The sequence below is a fragment of the Neoarius graeffei genome, chromosome 10 (genome assembly GCF_027579695.1).
Source record: "Neoarius graeffei isolate fNeoGra1 chromosome 10, fNeoGra1.pri, whole genome shotgun sequence".
Taxonomy (NCBI): domain Eukaryota; kingdom Metazoa; phylum Chordata; class Actinopteri; order Siluriformes; family Ariidae; genus Neoarius; species Neoarius graeffei.
The window spans coordinates 60,525,206-60,546,344 of record NC_083578.1 but is presented as its reverse complement, the minus strand read 5'-3'; the positions used below and the strand labels follow the sequence as shown (position 1 = coordinate 60,546,344).

Sequence of the window (21,139 nt, the reverse complement as noted above, 5' to 3'; positions counted from 1 at the left end):
TGGGCTGAGTCGAGCTGAGTGGGGCTGTTGGAGTTGCATTTCGACTACAACCGTGCTGAACCGTGCTGGCTGGAAGTGGGTGGACACATTGGGTGGAGTTAGCGAAAGTGGGTGGATGTCACGTGATGTCATTAGGCGGCGCAAACAGTGACATCAGTGACCTTTTAAGCGGTAGTCTCATGACCCGGATAGTAAACAATAAACATGGAGTCGTTAGTGTTGTTGGTCTTGGTGCTGTGGCTTGTTGTCACTGACAACGCCAACAGATACTGGCAAGAGCATATAGATGAGGCGAGGCGCATAAGGCTTCAGAAATTCTCGTAATTCGTAATTCTTCTTCTTCTGGGTTTATGGTGTTTACAGATCCCAGTATGCTCACGGGGCATGTGTGGGCATGTGAGGACACTCCTCCTCACCAATCAGTGCACAGGGGAGTGTCTCCTCACGCCCCCAGCCCCACTCGGCTCGGTTTGGCTCGCTTCAGCCCTACTCCAAAACCGTGCGAGTTTTGGGTGCTAAGTAAGGCTGAAGCGAGCTGAGTCGTGCTGCTCTGAGGTAGTCGAAACGTGAGCCGTGTCGGGCTGAAGTGAGCTGAAGTGAGCTGAAAAAGGGTAGTGGAAAAGAGCCATTAGTCCTTCCACAACATTTCGATTGGATTAAGGTCAGGACTTTGATTTGGCCATTCCAAAACATGAATTTAATTCTTCTTTAACCATTCTTTGGTAGAACGACTTGTGTGCTTAGGGTCGTTGTCTTGCTGAATGACCCGCCTTCTCTTGAGATTCAGTTCATGGACAGACGTCCTGACATTTTCCTTTAGAATTCGCTGGTATAATTCAGAATTCATTGTTCAATCAATGATGGCAAACTGTCCTGGCCCAGATGCAGCAAAACAGGCCCAAACCATGATACTACCACCACCATGTTTCACAGATGGGATAAGGTTTTTATGCTGGAATGCAGTGTTTGCCTTTCTCCAAACATAACGCTTCTCATTTAAACCAAAAAGTTCTATTTTGATCTTATCTGTCCACAAAGCATTTTTCCAATGGCCTTCTGGCTTGTCCACATGATCTTTAGCAAACTGTGGACGAGCAGCAATGTTCTTTTTGGAGAGCAGTGGCTTTCTCCTTGCAACCCTGCCATGCACACCATTGTTGTTCAGTGTCCTCCTGATGGTGGACTCATGAACATTAACATTAGCCAATGTGAGAGAGGCGTTCAGTTGCTTAGAAGTTACCCTCGGGTCCTTTGTGACCTTGCAGACTATTACACGCCTTGCTCTTGGAGTGATCTTTGTTGGTCGACCACTCCTGGGGAGGGTAACAATGGTCTTGAATTTCCTCCATTTGTATACAATCTGTCTGACTGTGGGTTGGTGGAGTCCAAATTCTTTAGAGATGGTTTTGTAACCTTCTCCAGCCTGATGAGCATCAACAATGCTTTTTCTGAGGTCCTCAGAAATCTCCTTTGTTCGTGCCATGATACACTTCCACAAACGTGTTGTGAAGCTCAGACTTTGATAGATCCTTGTTTTTTTTAAATAAAACAGGGTGCCCACTCACACCTGATTGTCATACCATTGATTGAAAACACCTGACTCTAATTTCACCTTCAAATTGACTGCTAATCCTAGAGGTTCACATACTTTTGCCACTCATAGATATGTAATATTGGATCATTTTCCTCAATAAATAAATGACCAAGTGTAATTTATTTGTCTCATTTGTTTAACTGGGTTCTCTTTATCTACTTTTAGGACTTATGTGAATATCTGATGATGTTTTTGTCATGGTCCTACCTGTGGGCTTCTCTCTTCAGGTAACATCTCCACTCAGCATTACCGGCCACGCCCGCACTCACTTCCTCTTATTATCTTTCAGTGACTGTCATTGGCTGTTGCCGATCACCTGCTTCCCCCCTGTGTGTATTTAAGCTGCAGTCCTCCCAAGCTTCTGTGTCAGATCATCTGCAACTCTCAGCCTGATAACCTGCTCTGTGTTCCTACTACTCTGACTCCTGAAATTATCCTGTTCCGTCTGACTCTGTCTGCTCTCCAGCCCCGGTAACCTGATCTGCCTTCCGTTCTGTCGACTCTGCCTCTTGCCTGTCTCTCCTGTACCTTCACCTGATTTCCAGCCTGCTCGCTTACTCCTGCCTGCTGAGGTACTGCTTGCTGGGAGACTGCCTGAATCCCTAGTACTATCAGCCTACAGCTACACCTCTCTGACTACGCCTGATCCTGTCAGATCTCAGAAGCTAAGCAGGGTTGGGTCTGGTCAGTACTTAGATGGGAGACCTCAGATGTCACCACCAGCCATCCCTGCCTCTCAGTTCTCCTGCCACTGGACTTCACCCACACACATTTTCCCAACTCCCTTTTCCCCTGTTATTAATAAATTGTGGTTTGAGCGCATTTGATCTCCTCTCCTGTTTGGTCCTTGACAGAGCGATCTGACCACTACATGGAGTCAGTGCCCGAACCCTCTGGCCTAGACCGGCTGCAGCGCACTGAAGGGGAGGTCATTCGGATGTCTGCCGACATTACAGCCCTGATCCAGCTTGGTCATCTGCAACAGCTCCAGCAACAGCAACAACGACTGGACCAAGCACTCCAGCTGCTCACTGCCCTAGCACCCTCTGCTCCTCCGAGTCAACCACCGCAGCCCCTCGTTGCATCAGCCCCCGTCATACCCGCTGCTGACGTTCCAGCTCCGGAAGGTGCTCCTGCTATACTCGATGCCCCGGAACCCAAGGTCGGCAGTCCGGAGCGTTTTGACGGTGATCCCTCCCAAGTCCGTGCTTTCCTGACCAGCTGCCGGTTGCTGTTCGACCTGCAGCCCAGAACCTTCGAGTTGGAGGCAGCAAAGGTGGCCTTCGTCATCACTCATCTGACTGGCCACGCCCGCCTGTGGGGGACTGCAGAGTATGAACGCCGGACACCGGCGTGTGCCTCCTTCTCCCTGCTTGCAGCAGAGATGACCAAGGTCTTCGACCTAGGCTCGTCGTCAGTAGAGGCATCCGGAGGACTGATGAGTATTCGCCAAGGCGGACGAACAGTGGCTGACTACTCGATCGATTTCCGGACCTTGGCCCGGCGCAGCAAGTGGAACATGCAGGCGCTGGTGGACGCTTTTCTGCACAGCCTGGCCGACTACATGAAGGACAATTTGGTCTTGTACGAATAACCATCGACACTCGATGAGGCCATTGCCCTGGCCGTCCGCATTGACCGCCAGGTCCGGACCCGTCGACGAGAGAGGGCCCGCCAGAATCAGCCAGTCACCAGCGCACGGAGTAACCCAGCTCCTTCTACGTCTCCTGCTGCTTCTCCGCCGAGCCTTCTGGACCAGTCAGAGCCCATGGAGATCGGCCGTGCTTCCCTCAGCCCGGCAGAGTGCCAGCGTCAGATCACCTCCAATCCATGCCTGTACTGTGGGGGTGACGGTCACCGTGCTGCCTCTTGCCCAGTAAAAGCGATGAGCTCACCGGACATAGGAGGGGCCCGGCTGGGCTCAATGACCATCCAATCCTCCACCAGCCAGAAACCTATGCTCCAAGTCTGCCTTCGTCTGTTGGATTCCACCCACACCCTGGCCGCCCTGGTGGACTCTGGTGCCGAGGCTAACATCATGGACACTGAGCTTGTGCGCCAGTTGGGTCTGCGAAGCCATCACCTATCCTCTCCCATTCCAGCCAGGGTGCTGGATGGCCATCTCCTTGGCACCGTCACCCGCCTCACTGCCCCTGTTCCGATGACTCTGTCAGGCAACCACCACAAAACCATCCAATTTCACCTGCTCCATTCCCCCGGCCAACCTCTCATCCTGGGCTATCCATGGCTCTGCCAGCACAGTCCTCACCTCGACTGGGCCACTGGAGAGATAAGAGAATGGGGCAAGGACTGCCACCAGACCTGCTTACGAGCTGCCATCCTAAACACCCGTACTCCACCTGCCAGCTCTGCCCCCGACCTCACTAATGTCCCAGTGTGTTATCACAGCCTTTGGGAGGTATTCAGTAAAATCAAGGCCACTTCCTTGCCTCCTCACCGGCCCTACGACTGCGCCATTGATCTCCTCCCAGGCACTGCACCATCCAAGGGTTGTCTCTACTCTCTGTCCGCCCCGGAAAGGAAGGCGATGGAGGCCTACATCAGTGACTCTCTGGCTGCCGGCCTTATCCGTCCATCCTCTTCTCCCGCCAGCGCTGCGTTCTTCTTCGTGGAAAAGAAGGATGGATCCCTGCGCCCCTGCATCGATTACAGGGATCTCAACGACATCACCGTCAAGAACCGATACCCTCTCCCACTGCTTACCTCCACCTTCGAGCTGCTCCAGGGAGCCACGGTCTTCACCAAACTCGATCTCCGGAATGCCTACCACCTGGTTTGGATAAGGGAGGGAGACGAGTGGAAGACCGCATTCAACACCCCCACCGGTCACTATGAATACCGAGTGATGCCGTTTGGCCTTGCCAACGTGCCAGTGGTATTCCAGGCTCTGGTGAATGATGTCCTGTGAGATATGTTGAACAAGTTCGTGTTCGTTTACCTCGACGACATCCTGATCTTCTCTAAAACCCTGTCTGAACACACCCAGCATGTCCAGCAAGTACTCCATCGTCTCCTGGAAAACTCCCTCTTTGTCAAGGCGGAGAAGTGTGAGTTTCATGCCAAGTCTGTGGGGTTCCTGGGGTACATCGTGGCAGAAGGGAGCATCCAGATGGACCCTGCCAAAGTCTCTGCAGTTACTTCATGGCCAGTACCAGAGAGCAGGAAGCAGCTTCAGCAGTTCCTGGGCTTCGCAAATTTCTACAGGAAATTCATTCATAATTACAGCACCATTGCATCACCCCTCACCACCTTGACCAGCACCAAACAGCCCTTCACCTGGACTCCGGCCACCAACGAAGCCTTTGCCACCCTCAAGGCTCGGTTCACCACTGCTCCTGTCCTCCGGCTGCCTGATGAGGAGCAGCAATTCATCGTTGAGGTGGATGCCTTGGATGTGGGAGCCAGGGCAGTGCTCTCACAGAGGTCTGCGGATGACAACAAGCTCCACCCCTGTGCGTTCTTCTCCCGCCGGCTATCGCCGGCCGAACGCAATTACGACGTAGGCAATCGGGAACTGCTGGCGGTCAAGCTCGCCCTGGAGGAATGGCGCCACTGGCTGGAGGGGAGCGTAGTCCCATTCCTGGTCTGGACAGACCATAAGAATCTAGAATACATCCGCACCGCCAAACGACTCAACCTCAGACAGGCCCGCTGGGCTCTCTTTTTCACCCGATTCAATTTCACCCTTTCGTACCGGCCCGGATCTCGCAACACCAAGCCTGACGCACTCTCCCGCCAGTTCCAGAAGGATGATGCCCCCTCCAAGGACCCGGCTCCCATCCTATCTGACCCCTGTATCGTTGCTGCTCTGACCTGGGACATCGAAGAATGAGTGCGGGAAGCCCTCCGTGACCAACCCAGCCCCAGTGCATGCCCCGCAAGTTGCCTCTTCGTTCCTGAAGACCTGCGATCCCAGGTTATACAATGGGGACACAACTCCCGTCTAGCCTGCCACCCTGGTTCCACTCGCACCTACCACCTGCTCACCCAATGGTTCTGGTGGCCTACTATGAGCAGGGATGTGCGAGACTTCGTCTGAGCCTGCCCTACCTGTAACCAAAATAAGTCCTCCAGCCGGCCCCCTGCCGGTTTGCTCCAGCCTCTGCCCGTGCCAATGCAACCCTGGTCCCACATTTCCCTGGATTTTGTTATGGGTCTACCCCCTTCTAACAGGATGACAGTCATACTCACCATCGTGGACCGCTTTAGCAAGATGGCACACTTTGTTCCCCTCCCTAAACTACCGTCAGCCAAGGAGACTGCCCAGATCGTCTTGCAACATGTCTTCCGCATCCATGGGCTGCCCAAGGACATCGTTTCGGACCGGGAGCCACAATTCGCCTCCTCTTTTTGGAAGGAGTTCTGTCACCTACTCGGGGCCACCGCCAGCCTCACCTCCGGATTCCGACCCCAGTCCAATGGCCAGTCGGAGCAGACTAACCAGGAGTTGGAGAAGGCACGTCGGTGCATGGCGTCACGCAACCCTAGGGCCTGGTGCGAGCACCTGCTGTGGGTGGAATACTCTCACAACTCCCTCACCAGCTCAGCCACCGGGCTGTCCCCATTCCACTGCGTGTATGGCTACCAACCACCCCTGTTCCCCAGCCAGGAGGGAGAGGTCACCTGCCCGGCTGCCCTCACCTATGCACGCCGATGCCGCTGCACCTGGTCTCAAGCCCGCGCTGCACTCCTCAAGTCAGTCACCAGCTACTCTACTGGAGCCAACCGGCGGAGGACGCCTGAGCCCACCTACCGGGTGGGCCAGAAGGTGTGGTTATCTGCCAAGGACCTGCCCCTCCAGGTGGAGTCTCGTAAGCTAAAACCTCGGTTCGTCGGACCATTCCCTATCCTGAAGATAATCAGCCAGTCTGCTGTCCAGCTCCGACTGCCCAAGTCTATGAGAGTGCACCCCACCTTCCATGTCTCTAAGATCAAGCCAGTGCATGAGAGCCCGCTGGTCCCAGCTGCACCTTCTCCTCCTCCTCCTCGTCTCATCGATGGTGGCCCGGTCTACTCCGTCCGGCGACTGCTGAAGTCATGGCACAGGGCAAGGGCCTCCAATACCTGGTAGATTGGGAGGGCTATGGTCCTGAGGAGAGGATGTGGGTCCCTGCTGGGAGGATCTTAGACCGTACCCTCATCAGCACCTTTCACCGCCTGCATCCGGACCAGCCGGCCAACCAGAGGGGCCGACGAAAGGGGCCTTGTCGGAATGACGATGCGCCCACCGCTACTGTCCCTGAGTCCGATCCTGAACCAGATCCTGAGGCCTTGGACTCTGACCGGTCAGAGGAGTTCTGACCCTCCACCGGTATTCCCCCTCCTCCCACCCGTCTTTGTGGATCTGTGGCTAGGGACTTCTGAAGCCGTCCCTTGAGGGGGGGGGGGTTCTGTCATGGTCCTACCTATGGGCTTCTCTCTTCAGGTAACATCTCCACTCAGCATTACCGGCCACACCCGCACTCACTTCCTCTTATTATCTTTCAGTGACTGTCATTGGCTGTTGCCGATCACCTGCTTCCCCCTGTGTGTATTTAAGCTGCAGTCCTCCCAAGCTTCTGTGTCAGATCGTCTGCAACTCTCAGCCTGATAACCTGCTCTGTGTTCCTACTACTCTGACTCCTGAAATTATCCTGTTCCGTCTGACTCTGTCTGCTCTCCAGCCCCGGTAACCTGATCTGCCTTCCGTTCTGTCGACTCTGCCTCTTGCCTGTCTCTCCTGTACCTTCGCCTGATTTCCAGCCTGCTCGCTTACTCCTGCCTGCTGAGGTACTGCTTGCTGGGAGACTACCTGAATCCCAAGTACTATTAGCCTACAGCTACACCTCTCTGACTACGCCTGATCCTGTCAGATCTCAGAAGCTAAGCAGGGTTGGGTCTGGTCAGTACTTGGATAGGAGACCTCAGATGTCACCACCAGCCATCCCTGCCTCTCAGTTCTCCTGCCACTGGACTTCACACATTCTCCAAAATCCCTTTTCCCCTGTTATTTATAAATTGTGGTTTGAGCGCATTTGATCTCCTCTCCTGTTTGGTCCTTGACAGTTTTAGGTCATATTTATGCAGAAATATAGAAAATTCTAAAGGGTTCACAAACTTTCAAGCACCACAGTATGGTCAATTTAGAGCCACCAATTAATCTAAACTGCATGTCTTTGGACTGTGGGGCAGCATCTGGCGGAAGCCCACGCAGACACGGGGAGAACATGCAAACTCCACACAGAAAGGCCCCCATTGGCCACTGGGCTCGAACCCAGAATGTTCTTGCTGTGAGGTGACAGTGTTAACCACTACACCACCGTGCTGCCTGGGCAGGAAACAAGGGAGCAAAATTAGCCATGCTCTCTGGACAGGACTGATGGCATACTCTTGCTCCCCTGTCAATCATAGCAACACTAAGCATCTGGGCATCTGTGGACCCATGTATCCTGTAGTGGGCAGATAACACGCAAGTGCATGTCTGGGTGCATGGGCGTCGCCACCATTGAATGTGAAGGGGACGTGTCCCCTTCACATTTCATAATTCTTCATTTGGACCCTCCACATTTAACATAAAATATTAGTTCACCCAGCGCCATTCCTATTGCTTCGTGAAAGAATCCATTCCACTTGATCGATAAGAGAATACATATACCACTGAAAATCCACTCTGGGTTTTCCGGGCATTCCCTACAACAACTCACCGCACGCGAATGAAGTGAATCTCAGTGCAAGCAGAGAAATTTTGGTGCAAAGTGCTGGCTGCTCGAAAGTGGAGGAGGTAACGTCAGCCCCATTGCCACCTCACAATGTCTAGCTTTTGCTAAAACCTTATTCTTTTGTTATACGCCCTCAAAATTAACCCTAGGCCATGTTAAATTAATATTCAACTAAACAATGAAATAAGCTTAGCCTAATGGGGTATTCTTGGTTGATTATGAATTGTTTGCAGTATTTGCTCCCTCCCCAGATGGACATAAGGAAATTCTTTACAAAGAAGCAGAAAGTAAGTCAAAATTTTCCCACAGGACAGGTTTTTTTGTCCCAATGGAAATGTTGGTGCAGTTAGCTGGCTAGTCAATGTTAGGAGATGTATCAGCTAGCTTAATGTCAGCTATCATTTAACTCAAACCCAGTAGGCCTGCCTTACTGTAATGCCAAGAATGAGGTCAAGTCTGCTCGGATGATATTTATTGATTCCCTGTTGTGATTTGAAGAACTTGTTTTGTCTGGTCTTTGCCAGTTTTCTGGAAAGTAACATGGGAAATCAGTGTACGGGGAAGGAATAGTACAACCCCGATTCCAAAAAAGTTGGGACAAAGTACAAATTGTAAATAAAAACGGAATGCAATGATGTGCAAGTTTCAAAATTCCATATTTTATTCAGAATAGAACATAGATGACATATCAAATGTTTAAACTGAGAAAATGTATCATTTAAAGAGAAAAATTAGGTGATTTTAAATTTCATGACAACAACACATCTCAAAAAAGTTGGGACAAGGCCATGTTTACCACTGTGAGACATCCCCTTTTCTCTTTACAACAGTCTGTAAACGTCTGGGGACTGAGGAGACAAGTTGCTCAAGTTTAGGGATAGGAATGTTAACCCATTCTTGTCTAATGTAGGATTCTAGTTGCTCAACTGTCTTGGGTCTTTTTTGTCGTATCTTCCGTTTTATGATGTGCCAAATGTTTTCTATGGGTGAAAGATCTGGACTGCAGGCTGGCCAGTTCAGTACCTGGACCCTTCTTCTACGCAGCCATGATGCTGTAATTGATGCAGTATGTGGTTTGGCATTGTCATGTTGGAAAATGCAAGGTCTTCCCTGAAAGAGACATCGTCTGGATGGGAGCATATGTTGCTCTAGAACCTGGATATACCTTTCAGCATTGATGGTGTCTTTCCAGATGTGTAAGCTGCCCATGCCACATGCACTAATGCAACCCCATACCATCAGAGATGCAGGCTTCTGAACTGAGCACTGATAACAACTTGGGTCGTCCTTCTCTTCTTTAGTCCGAATGACACAGCGTCCCTGATTTCCATAAAGAACTTCAAATTTTGATTCGTCTGACCACAGAACAGTTTTCCACTTTGCCACAGTCCATTTTAAATGAGCCTTGGCCCAGAGAAGACGTCTGAGCTTCTGGATCATGTTTAGATACGGCTTCTTCTTTGAACTATAGAGTTTTAGCTGGCAACAGCGGATGGCATGGTGAATTGTGTTCACAGATAATGTTCTCTGGAAATATTCCTGAGCCCATTTTGTGATTTCCAGTACAGAAGGATGCCTGTATGTGATGCAGTGCCGTCTAAGGGCCCGAAAATCACGGGCACCCAGTATGGTTTTCCGGCCTTGACCCTTACGCACAGAGATTCTTCCAGATTCTCTGAATCTTTTGATGATGTTATGCACTGTAGATGATGATATGTTCAAACTCTTTGCAATTTTACACTGTCAAACTCGTTTCTGATATTGCTCCACTATTTGTCGGTGCAGAATTAGGGGGATTGGTGATCCTCTTCCCATCTTTACTTCTGAGAGCCGCTGCCACTCCAAGATGCTCTTTTTATACCCAGTCATGTTAATGACCTATTGCCAATTGACCTAATGAGTTGCAATTTGGTCCTCCAGCTGTTCCTTTTTTGTACCTTTAACTTTTCCAGCCTCTTATTGCCCCTGTCCCAACTTTTTTGAGATGTGTTGCTGTCATGAAATTTCAAATGAGCCAATATTTGGCATGAAATTTCAAAATGTCTCACTTTCGGCATTTGATATGTTGTCTATGTTCTATTGTGAATACAATATCAGTTTTTGAGATTTGTAAATTATTGCATTCCGTTTTTATTTACAATTTGTACTTTTTCCCAACTTTTTTGGAATCGAGGTTGTAGAAAGGAAAGCAATGGAGAGAGATGGATGTTATTCCAGGTGGATTGTGAAGGAAAGGGGGATAAAAATTATGAAGTGGTAGAAATTGTGGTGGCACCAATGTAAGAGGGAGTTATATCTATTTGTGATACTAATCTGTAAATGTTACTGTAGTACCACCATTGCATGTAGGTTGACAAAACTGCACTTGTTGACTGTGTGAAGTTATCTTTTATGTGTCTGTGGCAGCGGGGGCGTGGTCAAGCATCGGTCTGTGACCGGAGGGCGGAGTCAGGGAAGGTAAGTGGCAGAATCACTGCACCTGATGTCTGTTAACATGTGTTTGTGTGTCTTCCCCAGTGACCGCGCCCTATTTAAAGAGAGAGAGAGAGAGAGCAGAGGAGAGCTCTCTCCCCAACCAGACGACTTGTGTGTGTGTGTGCATGCATGCGTGGCTGGGAGAGTAAATTGCGACTGAAAAGTGCAAAATAAAAGAGTTTTGTGAACTCAGTTCTGGCCTGCCATCCTTCTGTGCTCCTCCCACTCATACGAACTGTCACAGTGGTGCCGAAACCCAGGATCGGAGCACAGAAAAGAACAGCCCCATGGAGTCCAACCCCTTCGCGGACCTGGTCCACGCCCTCGCCACAGCCCAGCAGAGCCAGCACCAGGCACTAGTCGCCCTCTGGAAGGAGCAAGAACAACGGTTCGAGCAGTGATCGGCAATGGAGGTGGGCACGGTGGTTCGGATCCCCGACACGCCAGGAGCCGCCCTCGATCGGGCTGGAGTGTATCGCATACCAGTGAGTGTCCAAGGGGATACATATCAGGCATCGGTGGACTCTGGCTGTAATCAGACCTCAATTCACCAAAGCCTGGTGCAAGACGAGGCATTGGGGGGAGCACAATTGGTGAAGGTGTTGTGTGTGCACGGGGATGTTCACAACTACCCTTGAGTGTCGGTCCACATTCTTTTTCGAGGGGAAAAATTTAGAGTAAAGGCGTCGGTTAATCCTTGCCTTACCCACTCGATAATTTTGGGGACTGATTGGCCGGGATTTGGGGAGTTAATGAGTCATTTAGTGAAGAGTGGGTCCTGCCGTAGTTCAGCAGGGGGAGGTCCCGGTGTCGCATTGGTGGGAGCAGCTGTCACAGAGCTGTCTATGTCATCTCTGCGACAGAGTGAGGAGCAGCCAGCCCCTCCTTCTATTGGGGAATCCCTCGTGGATTTTCCATTAGAGCAGTCGCGAGACGAGACTCTGCAGCATGCATTTGACCAAGTGAGAGTAATCGATGGTCAAACACTCCAGCCAAATGCCACTCCGTCCTCCCCCTATTTTTCTATTATGAAGGATAGATTATACCGAGTGACGCAGGACACTCAGACTAAAGAACAAGTCCCGCAGCTTTTGATTCCAAAGAGCCGCCGGGAATTGGTATCCCAGGCAGCTCACTTTAATCCCACGGCTGGACACTTAGGGCAGGATAAGACATTAGCCCGAATAATGGCCCAGTTCTATTGGCCAGGGATTCGTGGCAATGTCCGTAGGTGGTGTACGACGTGCCGTGAATGCCAGTTAGTAAATCCAGCAGCCATTCCAAAAGCGCCTTTGCACCCCCTCCCATTAATCGAGACCCCGTTCGAAAGAATTGGGATGGATCTCGTCGGGCCATTAGATCGGTCAACACGAGGGTATCGCTTTATTTTAGTTCTGGTGGACTATGCAACGCGATACCCGGAAGCAGTGCCTCTTCGCAATATCTCAGCACGCAGTATTGCGGAAGCGCTCTTCCGTGTCATCTCCCAAGTTGGAATCCCCAAAGAGATTCTGACTGATTAAGGCACCTCATTAATGTCATGCACACTAAATGAACTGTATGGGTTATTAGGAATTAAGCCGATCCGCACCAGTGTTTATCACCCACAAACGGACGGTTTAGTTGAACGGTTCAATCGCACCCTCAAAAATATAATTAAAAAATTCGTAAGTGAGGACACACATAATTGGGATAAATGGCTCAAACCCTTGTTATTTGCAGTGCGAGAGGTCCCACAAGCCTCCACGGGGTTCTCCCCGTTCGAATTGTTATATGGACGTAAGCCGAGCGGCATTCTAGATGTGCTGCGAGAAAATTGGGAGGAGGGACCAAGTAAAAATGAAATTCAATACGTTATTGACCTGCGTGCAAAACTCCACACACTCACACACCTAACCCAGGAGAATTTGCGGCAAGCCCAAGAACGGCAAACCCGCCTGTACGACAGGGGTACGCGCCTTAGAGAGTTCGCACCGGGAGATAAAGTACTCGTACTGTTGCCCACATTGAGCTCCAAATTGATCACCAAGTGGCAAGGACCCTTTGAGGTCACACGGCAAGTCGGGGACGTCGACTATGAGGTGAGGCGAATGGACAGGGGTGGGGCGCTACAGATTTACCACCTCAATCTGCTCAAACTCTGGAACGAGGAGGTCCCCGTGGCATTGATGTTGGTGGTTCCGGAGAAGGCAGAGCTGGGGCCAGAGGGTCAAAAGGGAACATTGGCATCGTGTACCTCTCCAGTCCCCTGTGGAGACCACCTCTCCCCGACCCAACTCGCAGAGGTTGCCCAGTTGCAGACCGAATTTTTGGATGTGTTCTCGCCCCTGCCCCGCCACACCGACCTCATAGAGCACCACATTGAGACTCCCCCGGGGGTGGTAGTGCACAGCCGCCCTTACAGGCTACCCGAACACAAGAAAAAAGTGGTTAGGGAAGAACTCGAGGCCATGCTCGAAATGGGCATCGTCGAGGAGTCCCACAGTGACTGGAGCAGCCCGGTGGTCTTGGTACCCAAGGCCGACGGGTCAGTCTGGTTCTGTGTAGACTATAGAAAAGTCAACACGGTGTCTAAATTCGATGCGTACCCAATGCCCCGTATTGATGAGTTGCTCAATCGACTAGGCACGGCTCGCTTTTACTCAACACTGGATTTGACAAAGGGTTATTGGCAGATCCCCTTGACTCCATTATCCCGAGAAAAAACGGCCTTTTCCACACCGTTTGGCTTACACCAGTTTGTCACACTTCCTTTTAGGCTGTTTGAGGCACCCGCTATGTTCCAGCGGCTGATGGACAGGGTCCTCCACCCCCACGCCACCTATGCGGCCGCATACCTCAATGACATTATTATCTATAGTAATGACTGGCTGCGGCACCTGCAACATCTGAGGGCCGTCCTTAGGTCGCTGAGGCGAGCAGGTCTCACAGCCAACCCGAAGAAGTGTGTGATTGGGTGGGTGGAAGTACGGTATCTGGGCTTCCACTTGGGCAACGAGCAGGTGCATCCCCAAATTAACAAGGCAGAAGCAATTGCGGCCTGCCCGAGGCCCAAGACCAAAAAGGGGGTGAGACAGTTCCTGGGGCTGGCTGGCTACTATCGTAGGTTTATAGCTAATTATTCGGACGTCACCAGCCCGCTGACTGATCTCACTAAAAAGGGGGCACCAGATCCGGTCCAGTGGACGGAGCAATGCCAGCGGGCTTTCTCGGAGGTGAAGGCTGCACTGTGTGGGGGGCCACTGTTACACTCCCCTGACTTTTCTCTCCCCTTTATGTTGCAGACGGATGCATCGGACAGAGGGCTGGGGGCTGTTTTGTCCCAGGAGGTGGAGGGGGAGGACCGTCCAGTGCTGTATATCAGCAGAAAGCTGTCGGTGCGTGAGGGGCGCTACAGCACCATCGAGAAAGAGTGCCTGGCCATCAAGTGGGCGGTCCTTGCCCTCCGCTACTACCTGCTGGGATGCCCTTTCACCCTCTGTTCAGACCACGCGCCCCTCCAGTGGCTCCACCGCATGAAGGATGCCAATGCACGGATCACCCGTTGGTATCTGGCACTCCAACCCTTTAACTTCAAGGTGATCCACAGGCCGGGGGCACAGATGGTCATGGCGGACTTCCTCTCCCGTCGGGGGGGGGGAGTCAGCTGCAGGCCGGACAGCCACCCGGCCTGAGTCGGGCGGTAGGGGTATGTGGCAGCCAGGGCGTGGTCAAGCATCGGTCTGTGACCGGAGGGCAGAGTCAGGGAAGGTAAGTGGCAGAATCACTGCACCTGATGTCTATTAACGTGTGTCTTCCCCAGTGACCACGCCCTATTTAAAGAGAGAGAGAGAGAGAGCAGAGGAGGAGAGCTCTCTCCCCAACCAGACGACTTGTGTGTGTGCGTGGCTGGGAGAGTAAATTGCGACTGAAAAGTGCAAAATAAAAGTTTTGTGAACTCAGTTCTGGCCTGCCATCCTTCTGTGCTCCTCCCGCTCATACGAACTGTCACAGTGTCATTGCTTGACACAGTGTAATTTTGTGTTATGAAGACTGCATGATGCCATGTTATTTTTGTTATATCACTAAATCAGAAAAAAGTAAAATGCACCCACTAAAGTCACTGTTGGTGGTTAACAAAATTGCACCTGTTCATTGTGTGAAGTTATTTTGTATGTGTCACCGTTGCTTGACACAGTGTGATTTTGTCTTATGAAGTTTGCATGATGCCATGTCATGCCTAGTCATTGCGTGAAATTCTCATCTCATTATCTCTAGCCGCTTTATCCTGATGAATATATGGACTAGTTGAATGAGGACTTATTGTTGAGTCTCTAAAATAGTCATTGAATTAAGTGACTTTTGAAGGTAAAATTAGGTGTTCAACAACCTGTTAAAAATACACCAGAATGCAGGAAATGGCATCTAATTAATTAAAAATTTTCTAGGGGAGGACCCCCCCCGCCAGTGTGTCCCCCCACACACACACATTAAAAATGCTTCTGACGCCCCTGTCTGGGTGTAATACTCTGCCCTGTGATGCAGCATGAGCAGCAGTTTGAAAAGATGCAGTTGGCTGGCATCACGTCTCTCAGAGGAAGGAAGTGATAGCTTTCACCCTTCCTGGTTGGTAGTTGTCATATAATAGGGAAGAGTTGGCTGGTAGGTGGGTATTGGCAAGTGACCAAATTAGAGAGAAAAAGAGGGGATGGGGTGGAGGGTATTGGAATGACAGCACTGTCAGCACGTATAAAAATCACCTCTCCCTCACAGACACACATTATAGTTTCAGATGATGTGATTTAACCAATTATGACCTTGTAATTTTTGACAGACATCTTTTTTATCCATTTATTCCACGAGGAAGGTCAAAGAGGAGATACATGGAAGTGGTGAGAAAGGACATGAGAGTGGCAGGTGTGGTAGAGAAGGATGCAGAAGACAGGGAGCAATGGAGATGAAAGATCCGCTGTGATGACCCCTAATCGGGAGCAGCCAGAAGAAGAAGATCTTTTTTATCCATTAAAGATGATTTTCTTTTGATTGATTTTCTTTTTTTTTCCTATATTACATGGTACAATAACTGTTTTTGTCTTGTTCACCCCTTTCACATATCCCACAATCCACTGTGCAGTTGGGAACTTCTGGTGGCCAGCCCCAGGCTGCTGATAACGGTACAAAAACCAATATTGGGCTATATAATCAGTTTCGATGTCCAAATATTATTACAGGTTTACACGGTCTAAGAGATTTTTTCAAGCTTACTACTGCTCGAAATGATTGCATGTTTACAATTTGTCATCAATGTAAATTTGTCATCAGTTTTGATGTTCAAATATCAGATGCAAGCTGAAATGTGATGTTATTAGATTGCTATGTCTAGTTACTGGTTCCATGGTATTTTTTGTCAGCACAGAAGCTTTTAATTGGTCATCCTTATATTATCTCCCATACAGCCCTTTCACTTTCACTCTCTGCATTGTTTACATGAAATACATGTTACAACTACTCAGCACTATAACTCTGGCCAGCAACATTAACAGTGTACATTTATATTGATGACACACTGTAAATGTGTAATCATTTCAAGCAGTATTAATCTTGAAAAACAGCTGTGAGACCATGTAAACCTGTAAAAATATTTGAACATCCAATAATTGAACATATTTGAACATAATAATATTTGAATATCTGATATTTGGCCATCAAATTTGATCATATAGCCCAATATTGATTTTTGTACTGTTATCAGCAGCCTGGGGTTGGCCACTGGAAGTTCCCAACTGCGCAGTGGATTGTGGGATATGGTAAAAAGGCAAATAGATTACAAAATAAGATGCTGTAGTGCTATAGTCAAATTAATGTTGTTTGTTTATTCATTTATTATGTTTAACGTTATTTGTGACATAACTATTCATTTACTCGATTATTTATTATTGATTCATGTTGGGGTTTAATCATACTCATTATTGTTTTAGATTTATTCATATATCATTAGCTTTCATAGTCTTCTCATTTGATTAAAGTGACTGCTGCGCAGTACCTAATCTAAATCAATAATTTATGTCAGTATGAGCCTGTAATATCCTGCCTTAACCTCTGGCACTGAGGAAGTCCGTGTGCACATGCGCAGGTTTACCTTCTTCTTATTATTATTCTATTCCTTCTTCTTTTGGGTTTTATGGCAGCTTGCATCCAGTGTTGCATTACTGCCAACTACAGGTTTACCTTTGACCATGCACTGACAGTTACATCATTCTGTCACTAAACGAACAGCTGATCACACCAAGGTGCTTGCTGACAGCCGACATTTATTAGTTTGGTCCTGCATTTTCTTTCCTTTTGCAACATAACGTCTTTTCTTCTCGCTTTCTGTTACTGTAGTCAGTCTTTCACATTTCATTCTCATACTCAAGTCCTCCATTGTTCTCTCCTGTTTCAAATTTGTATCCCACAATGCCTTGCACGAACGGGGAAAGCCCACCACGCGATGCATGACGTAGTATCTTGTATGAAGCAAAAAAAGCTTCATCATGGTGAAGCAAAAAAACCAGCAGAGAATTTAGGGTCATGTGGCCCTAAATTCATTAATTGATCTATTTTTAAAAATCCTAATAAAATTGCAAGTCGATTCAAATTCAGTAGCTTTCAGTCCACTAAACAAAAATAATTGGGTGTCAGGGAAAATTCCTTTTATGACCTAAACTTGAAAAATCTGAAAGGCAGTCTACCTTTAACCTTCTTCATGCACAATTTGAGTACGTGAGACGTGAATTTTGGAGAGAAAAAAACTAAAATATTGCAAAAATGTTTTTGGACTTGCATGGGGTGTTTTTTCAAAGCATTTGATAAAGTAATATTTTGCAAAATTGAAATGAAAATAGAGTTTTCACATTTAAGTCATCACATAACATGAGGAACAAACGGAAAAGCTATCTTTCTGAGAGAAAAAAAGAGTACTCTGTAAGAGCTATCACAGGAGGAAGAAACCCAGCTTTAATCTCATAACGTCACATGGAAATACAGACAAGTATTATGTTTTGCCAAAGTGTTGTATTATTTTTTTTTTAATATCACTTCTATTATGTGCAAAACTGCAGTGGAAACCTGGCTAGTGTGATCATCACCAGGAGCAGATAACAGAACTGTGCTCAGAATCATTCTGGTGTGAGGGGCATCAAAACTTCTTGCTGCTGATCATATGTCCATTTTTATAAATAGTTTGTGTGCAGTATATAAGAATCCAACACAGCATACCAATTGAGCAGGAGCTAGGTGTGTGGATTAGCATGTTCATAAAGATGGAAAGCCAGGTGGGGATTATGAAGCAGCTGTCTCTGACAGTATCGGACAGCACACAGCTGCCAGAGTGTCAGTCAGGTTTACCTAAATCACAAACCTGAACAAACATATACTGGCTTTATTTTTTGCCTGAATCCCTTTCCAGTGTTTCTTTCAGGTATAACAGCAGAAGCAGCTGGTGCAGTTAGTCAGAGGTGTATCAAGAGCAAGAATGTTATTTGTAACAGTCAGTCAAAAGAAACCAGCATTTCTCTGCAGGAAGCTGCATAATACCTTCCCTTTACACTCTTACATACAATAACACTTGCAAATCATTACTGCTTGGGGCACAGGCATTTGAGGATCATCACACTACTGAAATGAAATACATAGCAGGCTGTTGTTGATAGGAAATCATCCTGCTGTTAAGTGCTATTGTGTGTGCATACCTATCATGGTCTCCATTGCAGAGGGCTCTCACAGGGATGCTGAAAGGTTTCCACACAGGGTTGAGTGTGTTTTTCATCACCTCAGTCTTATGGCAGATAGTAAACCTGAATACAGAATGAAAACAAAGATAAGCTATCAACTCTTGTTGACATAACATACAGTGCCTTGCAAAAGTATTCATCTCCCTTTGAGTTTGTTCTGTTTTATTGCATTACAAGCTGGAATTATAATTAATTTTTGGGGGGGGTTAGCACCATTTGATTTACACAACATGCCTACCACTTTAAAGGTGCACATTGTTTTTTTTTTTATTGTGACACAAACAATAATTAAGATGAAAAAAAAACAGAAATCTGGAGTGTGCATAAGTATCCCCCCCCCCAAAAAAAAAAGTCAATACTTTATAGAGACACCTTTTACTACAATTACAGCTGCAAGTCTCTTGGGGTATGTCTCTATTAGCTTAGCACATCTAGCCACTGGGATTTTTGCCCATTCCTCAAGGCAAAACTGCTCCAACTCCTTCAAGTTATATGGGTTGCGTTGGTGTACAGCAATCTTCAAGTTATGCCACAGATTCTCAATTGGATTGAGGTCTGGGCTTTGATTAGGCCATTCCAAGACATTTAAATGTTTCCCCTTAAACCACTCCAGTGTAGCTTTAGCAGTATGTTTAGGGCCATTGCCCTGCTAAACCATGAACCTTTGTCCCAGTCTCAAACCTCTGGCTGACTCAAACAGGTTTTCCTCCAGAATTGCCCTGTATTTAGTGCCATCCATCTTTCCTTCAGTCCTGACCAGCTTTCCTATCCCTGCAGATGAAAAATATTGCCACAGCATGATGCTGCCCCACCATGCTTCATTGTAGGGATGGTATTCTCAGGGTGTTGGGTTTGCGCCACACATAGCATTTCCCATGATGGCCAAAAAGTTCAATTTTTGCCTCATTTGTCCAGAGAATCTTCTTCTATGTGTTTGGGGAGTTTGTGACATGCTTTTGGGCAAACTCCAAACATGATTTTTCAAGCAATTACTTTTTTCTGGCCACTCTTCCATAAAGCCCCACTCTGTAGAGTGTATGGCTTAAAGTGGTCTTATGGACAGATACTCCCATCTCCACTGTGGATCTTTGCAGCTCCCTCAGCATTATCTTTGGTGTCTTTGTTGCATTTCTGGTTAATGCCCTCTTTGCCCGGTCTGTGAGTTTTGGTGGGTGTCCTTCTCTTGTCAGGTTTGTCGTGGTGCCATATTCTTTCCATTTTGCTATAATGGATTTAATGGTGCTCCCTGGGATATTAAAAGTTTGGGATATTTTTTATAACCCAACCCTGATCTATACTTCTCCACAACTTTGTCTCTGACCTGTTTGGAGGCTCCTTGGTTTTCATATTGCTTGCTTAGTAGTGTAGCAGAGTCAGGGTCCTTCCGGAACAGGTTGATTTATACAGACCTCATGTGACAGATCATGTGACACTTTGATTGCACACAGGTGGATCTTAATCAACTAATTATGTGACTTCTGAAGTTAGTTGTTTGGACCAGCTCTTATTTAGGGGTTTCATATGAAAGGGGGTGAATACTTATGCACACTCCAGATTTCTGTTTTTTTCATCTCAATTATTGTTTGTGTCACAATAAAAAAATGTTGTGTAAATCAAATGATGCTAAGCCCTCAAAAATCCATTTTAATTGCAGCTTGTAATGTAACAAAACAGGACAAACACTAAGGGGGATGAATACTTTTGCAAGGCACTGTAGTTACACATAACAGCCTATGAATCTCAGGATGTGTATATCGATTCACATAAATGAAATCAGATATTGTATACAAACAGGCTTTTCACCATGCTGTGATACTATACAGAGATTAATTGGGTTGTAAATGTAGTCTTCATACATTTTGGGAAGTAGCTTATGTATGCTGTAAGGGACTTGTTCTTCTTTTGATGTCAATAACATATTCAAAAACATGCACTTAGCTCTTGAACATACTAACGTGTATTGGAACTCAGAGTGTACGTGAAGTGACTGACTCACGTTCCGTCCTCATTACTCCGGTAGAACACCATGAAAGGATCTGAGCGACCAAAGAAGTCTTTCTTGTCCAGCTTATTGGCACAGAATTGCATAGTGACACAGTCCTGGGGGGAAGTTGAGAAACAGAAAGCAAGAGGTTGTAAATCTAATTTGATTATCATTATAGTTTGCTTGCTTTGCTACAGCAAATCAGCTTATGTCAACAGAAACAAGATTATCAAATTGAAACCAAAATAAAAAAGGATTTTATTCAAATTAAAATCCTTTTACCAGTAATAATGATGCATTAGCACAATGTTATGGAGATTATGATAATTTATAAGGAGGTATTTGCATGTTTCATTCTCATCAGTGGCACAATGAAAATGCTATGAGTCAATTTAACTGCCAAACCTTTCCATATAGGGGAGGTGCTATTAAAGCATATGATTAGATTGAGATCTGAAGCGGAAGAATAGAGAAGGATGGGGAAGGGAGATATTGGAGAATAGCGAAGAATCAATGAGTGAGAAGAAGCATTAAAAAGGCAGAGAGGAGATAAAAGAAAGGAAGGGATAGAACAGCCTGCCAGAGGTCTGAGCTAAATGACAGTTTCACGAGTGTT

General features: G+C 47.6%; 1 protein-coding gene across 2 annotated transcripts in view; it reads right to left on the bottom strand.

Annotated features, from left to right (window-relative positions):
* The window catches only part of cpne5a (copine Va), a 251,172-nt gene that overhangs the window by 72,659 nt on the left and 157,374 nt on the right, over window positions 1–21,139 (bottom strand). For both annotated transcript variants that reach the window (XM_060931999.1, XM_060931998.1), the window contains 2 exons: window positions 20,536–20,639; window positions 18,498–18,602 (listed from right to left, as the gene is read on the bottom strand). In XM_060931999.1, the coding sequence (XP_060787982.1) occupies window positions 18,498–18,602; window positions 20,536–20,639 (209 nt within the window). The remainder of the gene's footprint in view (window positions 1–18,497; window positions 18,603–20,535; window positions 20,640–21,139) is intronic.